The sequence below is a fragment of the Drosophila ficusphila genome, unplaced genomic scaffold (assembly GCF_018152265.1).
Source record: "Drosophila ficusphila isolate 14025-0441.05 unplaced genomic scaffold, ASM1815226v1 contig_455, whole genome shotgun sequence".
In the NCBI taxonomy this organism is placed as follows: Eukaryota; Metazoa; Arthropoda; class Insecta; order Diptera; family Drosophilidae; genus Drosophila; species Drosophila ficusphila.
In genome coordinates, this window is record NW_025064373.1 from 1 (window position 1) to 9,495 (window position 9,495).

The 9,495-nt window shown below is 39.7% G+C and overlaps 1 protein-coding gene and 2 long non-coding RNA genes across 3 annotated transcripts; 1 reads left to right on the forward strand and 2 right to left on the reverse strand.

Moving 5' to 3' along the window:
* The first annotated feature begins 2,035 nt into the window (after positions 1-2,035).
* On the forward strand, positions 2,036-3,618 carry LOC122320275. Its single transcript, XM_043208421.1, has 7 exons — positions 2,036-2,042; positions 2,122-2,171; positions 2,360-2,408; positions 2,467-2,530; positions 2,584-2,771; positions 3,158-3,333; positions 3,409-3,618. The coding sequence occupies exons 1-7, from the start codon at positions 2,036-2,038 to the stop codon at positions 3,598-3,600; spliced, it is 726 nt and encodes a 241-aa protein (XP_043064356.1). The 3' UTR covers positions 3,601-3,618.
* Positions 3,619-5,409: 1,791 nt separating this feature from the next.
* On the reverse strand, positions 5,410-6,437 carry LOC108094342. The gene is made up of 5 exons (XR_001771536.1): positions 6,229-6,437; positions 6,100-6,149; positions 5,863-6,039; positions 5,741-5,804; positions 5,410-5,687 (listed from the first exon to the last, which is right to left on the reverse strand). It is a non-coding gene; the product is annotated as an uncharacterized LOC108094342 (long non-coding RNA).
* A 1,454-nt stretch (positions 6,438-7,891) lies between these two features.
* LOC122320274 lies at positions 7,892-8,998 on the reverse strand. Its single transcript, XR_006245616.1, has 5 exons — positions 8,711-8,998; positions 8,582-8,631; positions 8,345-8,521; positions 8,223-8,286; positions 7,892-8,169 (listed from the first exon to the last, which is right to left on the reverse strand). It is a non-coding gene; the product is annotated as an uncharacterized LOC122320274 (long non-coding RNA).
* Between the last annotated feature and the right edge of the window lie 497 nt (positions 8,999-9,495).

Here is a 9,495-nt window from a genome sequence, read left to right on the forward strand (position 1 = left end):
TTTTCCCTCGGCTTCAAAACTAAAATTTTTGGATGCAAAAAGTTTCTTTAATCAAAAATAATAGGAACTGCAAAAAGAATTTTTCAAAATAATTTTTCTTCTATTTTTTATGATTTTTTGAAGGTGACAATGTCCGAAAAAGTTTGTATGGAAAAGAGAAAAATATGGCTAAAAAGCGTGTTTCTAGTCATTTTCAAAAAATCATAAAAAATAGAAGAAAAATTATTTTTGAAAAATTCTTTTTGCAGTTCCTATTATTTTTGATTAAAGAAACTTTTTGCATCCAAAAATTTTAGTTTTGAAGCCGAGGGAAAAAGTTTTTTTTTGACTTTTTTTTTAAATTGCCCTGTTCAATAAATATCGAATGAGTTGAGAAAAGTATGGTATCATTCAAAAGGCATTTGAATTACCTTTCCATTGATACCAAAAGTTAAAAGAAGCAAGTTCAGGTTTCGAGTATATTTCACTTTTATTTTGACAAAATACTTATGGCCTCCACTGTATATACAAACTTATTATATACCATCTGAAAGGTATTGATGTGTAGATCACATATATACATATATATTGGATCTGGCTTCTACGGATCAAAAGATATATAGATTCAATCTTTATTTTCAATTTTTAAAATAAAAGTTATCGAATAATTTTTATTTTTCAATTTATATAATAAAAATTAGAAAATAAAAGTTATTGCGTAATTTTTATATAAAAATGTATATTTAATAATTATTACTAATTTTTTATTATTAAAATTAATTTTAAGTATTAAAAATCAATTTTTTTCATAAAAATTGAAAAAAAAAACATTTATCTTGTTTTTGAATTCGCCATAAAAATTTAACTTAAGACAATTTTTCCCAATTTTCTTGGAAACTGTTTTGGGCTTCAATTTTTTTAAACTCATAATTATTATTTACGGTCCCTGATTCCAATTAATGATTCGTTACGTATTGACTGTTTTACATACGCTTTCCAAACATTTCCATATGAACGTCAAAATCTCGGCAACTAATCGAGATTGATATTCATTATGTTAGTTTTACGCATTTTGGTACTACGGTATTTTGCTGTGATCATTTAGATTCTAGTAGTAAATAGCAGCGAATGTAATTTTTTAAGCACACCAGCGCCTTAAGCATTTTATACAGAAGATTATATACGCAGCAAAATGTTATTAAAAAGTTGTCTCCCCTATTGACCTTGAGTATCTGATTGAGAGGTATCTGATAGTAGAGGTACTTGATTTTGTTGCTCCCAATTTCATTTTTTAAATGGATCACGTATTAATAACATTTATTTCTTTTCAGGCTTAGCGTGGACTGGATATCATCAGAAACAGCCAAAGACCATGTGTCCTTGCTGAAAAACTTGGCAGCAGTTTTTAAGCATTGCTTAAAAAATTATCATAATGTACAAATTCTAAGTTTATAAAACAGAAATACGTAAATTATTAATAAATTGAACATTGTCTTTGGATTGTATGTACATATGTGTGTTTCTTTTTAAATATATGTACTTCCAAAGCTCATTTGGTATTTTAAAGGGTCCTTCTGAAACCGGACTTCCGGCCCAAGTCGTCACGTCACGTCCACAGCCTGCAGTACCAAACCAAATATACCAAATGAGTCCACAAATAAAACAAATACACATCATTTGATGTCTCATCTTATATCAAAGACGAAATAAATATCGAAAAAGTAAAGGTGAAAAAATGGTAAAGTTGCGCTTTAGCGGCTTTTGCTAAAAATGGGCAAGGAATTTTTTTTTTAACATAAATAAAAAGTGTGTTACGAACTGCTATTTGGGTGGGCAGTGCCGCTAGCTCAGCGATCTCTTTGGGCCAAGTTCTCCCCAATGCCCAGTCCGACAACATAAAATCGATTGCTCGATGTCTCACAACACTGAATTACTACGATCTCTAACAAAAATGTAAACAAACCAAAAACGTAAACATTCAAATACAAGGCGGCGGAAATTCGGAACTTTGGTGGCCATCGGTGTTCTTGGCCACTGCGTACCCACCCAACATAGGATGCCTGGTAAGTATTATCCCCGCATCACCCGTAATGGGTCACCAAGTCACTCCAGGCGACTAACTTAACTCCATCTCCCCCACAGAAAAAGGTCTAGCAATTCATCATCATTACAAACTGGCTTTAATTACTCAGGTGAGTATAATTGACATCGTTACTAATATTTATCTAATCAAAAAATTTAATCACATACAGGCCACAGTATCGTCAATCGACCGCCGTCTTAAAATTTAGCGGTCCAAGCAAATTTTTAAGAAAAGGACCGGAAATGTTCTGCCCCCTTATATTGGCAGAATTCTTTTGTTAACGCGGCTTAAAATTAGGGTCCCCTAATCCTGAGGAGCTCCACGGGAAAAGAAAGGACGCCGAACGGTAAGTGATATCACTATATAATGCACAATCCTTTATCTTGTTTAAGCGACCTTTTTAGTTTCAGAAATCTGTCGGTCAAAAGTGAAACTTGGGACAAGGGCGCAATTAAATTGGACAATATGGTAAGGAAACTACTTATTAATTAAACATTGTATTAATTTGTTTTGAATTTCAGCAAGTGCTGGTTGGGCTCAGCCCACCAGGAAACGCACCACCAGGAACTCGGAGGCTTATGTGGACGGGCTGGCCAACCTCGTGGCACCAGTCGCCCGCGAAGGAAATTGGCCACTATCGGAGGCACCCCGACGCGGAATGGACTCACCGGAGATCTGGAGTCCGAGAATGTGGACTGGGCTGTCGATGGTGAGAGTTTTTCCTGATTCCTGCGTGAGTCAATCGATGTCCATCCAAACTTATATCTTAAAGTTATGCTCCCTCGAAATTAAATTTATACTTCCGTCCGAAAACAATTTGTGTCTCTTCGAAAAGGATTATGTGGATTAGGATTATCCTTGCAAAAAGTTGTGCTTCCTCCAAAAAGAATATAACGTGTTCCTCGAAAATGTGGCTTAGGTAATTCGGCCTGATCCAGAAATATTGTTTTCTTCAAAAAAAAAGAATCCTGGGGCCCTTTATAATGGAACCCCGGGTTCCCTAAACCAAAAAATAAACATTTTACATTTTTAAATTTATCACAAAAAAAAAAAAAATAACTCACTTGTTCACAAATTTCACAAAATTTCTACTAGTAAGAATCGTCCGTCTACCACGTTTGTCTTCTTGGGTACTACTGAACGGTGATCCGTATAATCACGCAATGTTCCCTACCATCTTCCCCAGGCTCTCTCGAAGATGGGTCAACGGACATCCCCAAGGCCATCTAAGAGAAATCACAATCGGAATATTCTACAAATTAGATACCAATGTAAGTAGAATCTTGCCCATGGCCCAAAAGGGGGCGCTGCCCTAACCATCGCTACTTGTTCTAGCCTATCGATAGCTCCTCCTGGAATCACTCCAACTGCAACATCAACCAAGGATTTCGAGAGGTGCCACAACGAGGTTTGGCGAAACGATAAAATGCTTAGTAGCTGTGGAGGAGGCCAGGAATCCGAGCAGATCGTACGGCGCCCTACGCGGGGCCCACGCTTGCCGGGAAGTTTTGCGATCCATTTTTAGTGCTCTCGTTTAATTTGTGTACCCATTTCAGCCCACAGCTGGATGTCTTTGGCGTGGCACACCCCCAGACTGCGACTCTAGACTGACGTACGTGGTACCACTCCTTGTCTCGGACGGTGAGGAACGCATGGAAGTGTTTTAATACCTCCTGCCATGGACGCTGGTGATCCTCGTGCTGGCCCAATCCGCCGATATGTCCACTCTTCGCTTTGGCTTCGGCGGGACCAATGGAGGTGGTGGACACGGTTTGCTTCCCTTCGGGATGGCACCCTGCTTCTGCTGCGCTGACGCTTCTGCTGCTGCTGGTTGTTGCTGCCGATCTGTCTGCTCTCTAGCCGCGGGCGACGGCCGTGGATCTGCTGGCCTGAGAGCCTCATTTAAGAGCTTCATCATGTCGAGGAAGCCTTGGCGTATCTCATCTCGCAATGACTGGCTTACTCCCACCCCCTGCGCCTTCCGATAGGTCTCTGCCGCTTGCGCGATCGCCACGTTCGCTGCTGACTTCTCCTCCGAAGCGAGCCATGATTTGGCCGAGTTCACGTCGCCTAGCTCCAGCAGTTGCTCGCGCTCTACTCCAGCAGCACCCTCTACATCCGTTGGCCGAGGAGCATCTTCATCTCCTCCAGGAGGACCCATCGACCCCAGCTGGTGGTCGTGTCTACCCCCAAAATCCCTATCTTTCGACATGCTTCACTACGATAAATATTTCTTATCCTGATACCACAAAAAAATATATAAATAACAAGAAATATCGCCACTACAAAAATTAATATTAAAAGTATGAACAAATAGATAATTAAATAAATAATGAGATAAATAATGGAACAAATAATGGAATAAATAATGAAATAAATAATTAAATAACAGAATAATAAATAACAAAATAAATAAATAAATTATCAAACACCCAAAAAAAAAATTAACGCCTGGAATAAATAATAATAAATAACTAACTATTAAACTCTTCGAGCCACCAGATAACTAAATTCTCTTTCTATCTTTCATTTCAGCTAATACTGTGGCCGCTCGTCAACTGATCTAGCTATCACCTTAGGTGATAGCCGCCAGTTAAAGACATTGGTTGCTCATGGACTGCTGTTGGTCTTCTTCCTCATCTGCAGTTTCCATCGCAAATCGATGGACTCGTGCATCGCGTGTACTTTCAAGTAGACGGAAGAAAAACCCAGGAATCCATACCCCATTTACAGACAACAACAAAAATTATAAATAAATAAATTATTGTGATAAACAAAAACTACAAAGCAAATGAGACTATTTTATCACAGACTAATAATTGGCCAGCATGTTACTGGACAAGCCTCCCACCCTCCTTAGCTGATCTCTAGTCACCGAGTCCCCCTTCCCGATGCAATTGCATACGTCTACAAGCCACCGTTCAGAGTGACCGGAAACTAGGCCAGCTCCTCGCCTCAACCATTTTCAAAATTTAGTTGTGCGACCAGGGAGCAATTGGCCAGCACTCTGGAAAAGCCTCCCACTTCCTCAGCTTCTCCTTAGTTCGCCAGTCCCCCGTCACGATGCAATTGCAACTTCCTTGCAAGCCTTGGAACCCGGGGTTCCATTATAAAGGGCCCCGGGATTCTTTTTTTTGAAGAAAACAATATTTCTGGATCAGGCCGAATTACCTAAGCCACATTTTCGAGGAACACGTTATATTCTTTTTGGAGGAAGCACAACTTTTTGCAAGGATTACATATTTCTGGAGGAGCCACATTTTATAATTTTTTTGAAGGAAATATAACCTTTTTGGAAAACAAACATAATCCTTTTCGAAGAGACACAAATTGTTTTCGGACGGAAGTATAAATTTAATTTCGAGGGAGCATAACTTTAAGATATAAGTTTGGATGGACATCGATTGACTCACGCAGGAATCAGGAAAAACTCTCACCATCGACAGCCCAGTCCACATTCTCGGACTCCAGATCTCCGGTGAGTCCATTCCGCGTCGGGGTGCCTCCGATAGTGGCCAATTTCCTTCGCGGGCGACTGGTGCCACGAGGTTGGCCAGCCCGTCCACATAAGCCTCCGAGTTCCTGGTGGTGCGTTTCCTGGTGGGCTGAGCCCAACCAGCACTTGCTGAAATTCAAAACAAATTAATACAATGTTTAATTAATAAGTAGTTTCCTTACCATATTGTCCAATTTAATTGCGCCCTTGTCCCAAGTTTCACTTTTGACCGACAGATTTCTGAAACTAAAAAGGTCGCTTAAACAAGATAAAGGATTGTGCATTATATAGTGATATCACTTACCGTTCGGCGTCCTTTCTTTTCCCGTGGAGCTCCTCAGGATTAGGTGACCCTAATTTTAAGCCGCGTTAACAAAAGAATTCTGCCAATATAAGGGGGCAGAACATTTCCGGTCCTTTTCTTAAAAATTTGCTTGGACCGCTAAATTTTAAGACGGCGGTCGATTGACGATACTGTGGCCTGTATGTGATTAAATTTTTTGATTAGATAAATATTAGTAACGATGTCAATTATACTCACCTGAGTAATTAAAGCCAGTTTGTAATGATGATGAATTGCTAGACCTTTTTCTGTGGGGGAGATGGAGTTAAGTTAGTCGCCTGGAGTGACTTGGTGACCCATTACGGGTGATGCGGGGATAATACTTACCAGGCATCCTATGTTGGGTGGGTACGCAGTGGCCAAGAACACCGATGGCCACCAAAGTTCCGAATTTCCGCCGCCTTGTATTTGAATGTTTACGTTTTTGGTTTGTTTACATTTTTGTTAGAGATCGTAGTAATTCAGTGTTGTGAGACATCGAGCAATCGATTTTATGTTGTCGGACTGGGCATTGGGGAGAACTTGGCCCAAAGAGATCGCTGAGCTAGCGGCACTGCCCACCCAAATAGCAGTTCGTAACAAGGGGCAGAAACCGTAAATTTTAATTATTTATAAAAAAAAAAAAAACACAAAAATAAACATGCAAATTCAAACACTTTTTTGGCACTGAATTTATTCCCCGTCCCTGATAAAGGGCTACCTTGGGGCAAAAACATTCATAAATGAGTAACGTAAAGCGTGATTTGTATTTATTTATTAAAATAAAAAACAAAATAAACATATCAATTCAATGTATTAAATTAAAAAGCAAAATAAACATAATTCAAAGTTTTAAATTAAAAAACAAAATAAACATAATTCAAACATTTTTGTAGCCGTGAATTCAGTCCTTTGTGGACGAAGAGTTCTGCAAATGCGTGAAAAGGTAAAGAAACAAAGCAACAAAATAATTTGACCATGTCGGACATGGAAAATGTAAGTCTTGAACGCTGTAACGGTTGTGAAATGACTCTGAGTGAGTTCATTGTTCTTAGTGAAGATCCAGAAAAGCTTCGAACATTTTTAGAAAAGCATATGTTGCTGTGGAAATACAAAACTTGCAAAAGCTGCAACAAAGAAGCTACCCTTTCGATGAATAAAATGGAATTATTATTAGGTGGCACTACAACCCGATTCGGGTTTTGGCCGACCTCAGCGTCTCCCTCCAGGCGCCTCTGCTCCTCGCGCGCCTCCTCCAATCGGAAATTCCCAGTGCAGTCAGGTTCTCCTCCACTTGGTCCTTCCATCGGAGCTTTGGTCGTCCCCTTCGTCGTCGCCCGTAGTCGACCCTCGCTTCAAACACCTTCTGAGCTGGAGATTCTTTATCCATATGCACAACGTGGATATTATAAATAAATAAATAAATTATTGTGATAAACAAAAACTACAAAGCAAATGAGACTATTTTATCACAGACTAATAATTGGCCAGCATGTTACTGGACAAGCCTCCCACCCTCCTTAGCTGATCTCTAGTCACCGAGTCCCCCTTCCCGATGCAATTGCATACGTCTACAAGCCACCGTTCAGAGTGACCGGAAACTAGGCCAGCTCCTCGCCTCAACCATTTTCAAAATTTAGTTGTGCGACCAGGGAGCAATTGGCCAGCACTCTGGAAAAGCCTCCCACTTCCTCAGCTTCTCCTTAGTTCGCCAGTCCCCCGTCACGATGCAATTGCAACTTCCTTGCAAGCCTTGGAACCCGGGGTTCCATTATAAAGGGCCCCGGGATTCTTTTTTTTGAAGAAAACAATATTTCTGGATCAGGCCGAATTACCTAAGCCACATTTTCGAGGAACACGTTATATTCTTTTTGGAGGAAGCACAACTTTTTGCAAGGATTACATATTTCTGGAGGAGCCACATTTTATAATTTTTTTGAAGGAAATATAACCTTTTTGGAAAACAAACATAATCCTTTTCGAAGAGACACAAATTGTTTTCGGACGGAAGTATAAATTTAATTTCGAGGGAGCATAACTTTAAGATATAAGTTTGGATGGACATCGATTGACTCACGCAGGAATCAGGAAAAACTCTCACCATCGACAGCCCAGTCCACATTCTCGGACTCCAGATCTCCGGTGAGTCCATTCCGCGTCGGGGTGCCTCCGATAGTGGCCAATTTCCTTCGCGGGCGACTGGTGCCACGAGGTTGGCCAGCCCGTCCACATAAGCCTCCGAGTTCCTGGTGGTGCGTTTCCTGGTGGGCTGAGCCCAACCAGCACTTGCTGAAATTCAAAACAAATTAATACAATGTTTAATTAATAAGTAGTTTCCTTACCATATTGTCCAATTTAATTGCGCCCTTGTCCCAAGTTTCACTTTTGACCGACAGATTTCTGAAACTAAAAAGGTCGCTTAAACAAGATAAAGGATTGTGCATTATATAGTGATATCACTTACCGTTCGGCGTCCTTTCTTTTCCCGTGGAGCTCCTCAGGATTAGGTGACCCTAATTTTAAGCCGCGTTAACAAAAGAATTCTGCCAATATAAGGGGGCAGAACATTTCCGGTCCTTTTCTTAAAAATTTGCTTGGACCGCTAAATTTTAAGACGGCGGTCGATTGACGATACTGTGGCCTGTATGTGATTAAATTTTTTGATTAGATAAATATTAGTAACGATGTCAATTATACTCACCTGAGTAATTAAAGCCAGTTTGTAATGATGATGAATTGCTAGACCTTTTTCTGTGGGGGAGATGGAGTTAAGTTAGTCGCCTGGAGTGACTTGGTGACCCATTACGGGTGATGCGGGGATAATACTTACCAGGCATCCTATGTTGGGTGGGTACGCAGTGGCCAAGAACACCGATGGCCACCAAAGTTCCGAATTTCCGCCGCCTTGTATTTGAATGTTTACGTTTTTGGTTTGTTTACATTTTTGTTAGAGATCGTAGTAATTCAGTGTTGTGAGACATCGAGCAATCGATTTTATGTTGTCGGACTGGGCATTGGGGAGAACTTGGCCCAAAGAGATCGCTGAGCTAGCGGCACTGCCCACCCAAATAGCAGTTCGTAACAAGGGGCAGAAACCGTAAATTTTAATTATTTATAAAAAAAAAAAAACACAAAAATAAACATGCAAATTCAAACACTTTTTTGGCACTGAATTTATTCCCCGTCCCTGATAAAGGGCTACCTTGGGGCAAAAACATTCATAAATGAGTAACGTAAAGCGTGATTTGTATTTATTTATTACAATAAAAAACAAAATAAACATATCAATTCAATGTATTAAATTAAAAAGCAAAATAAACATAATTCAAAGTTTTAAATTAAAAAACAAAATAAACATAATTCAAACATTTTTGTAGCCGTGAATTCAGTCCTTTGTGGACGAAGAGTTCTGCAAATGCGTGAAAAGGTAAAGAAGCAAAGCAACAAAATAATTTGACCATGTCGGACATGGAAAATGTAAGTCTTGAACGCTGTAACGGTTGTGAAATGACTCTGAGTGAGTTCATTGTTCTTAGTGAAGATCCAGAAAAGCTTCGAACATTTTTAGAAAAGCATATGTTGCTGTGGAAATACAAAACTTGCAAAAGCTGCAAC

What these genes read in the sequence shown, in the direction of transcription:
- LOC122320275 (XM_043208421.1), top strand. An exon ending in AACTGGCTTTAATTACTCAG is followed by an intron (nt 2,172 to 2,359) that starts GTGAGTATAATT and finishes GCTTAAAATTAG; the next exon opens with GGTCCCCTAATCCTGAGGAG. An exon ending in AAAAGAAAGGACGCCGAACG is followed by an intron (nt 2,409 to 2,466) that starts GTAAGTGATATC and finishes CGACCTTTTTAG; the next exon opens with TTTCAGAAATCTGTCGGTCA.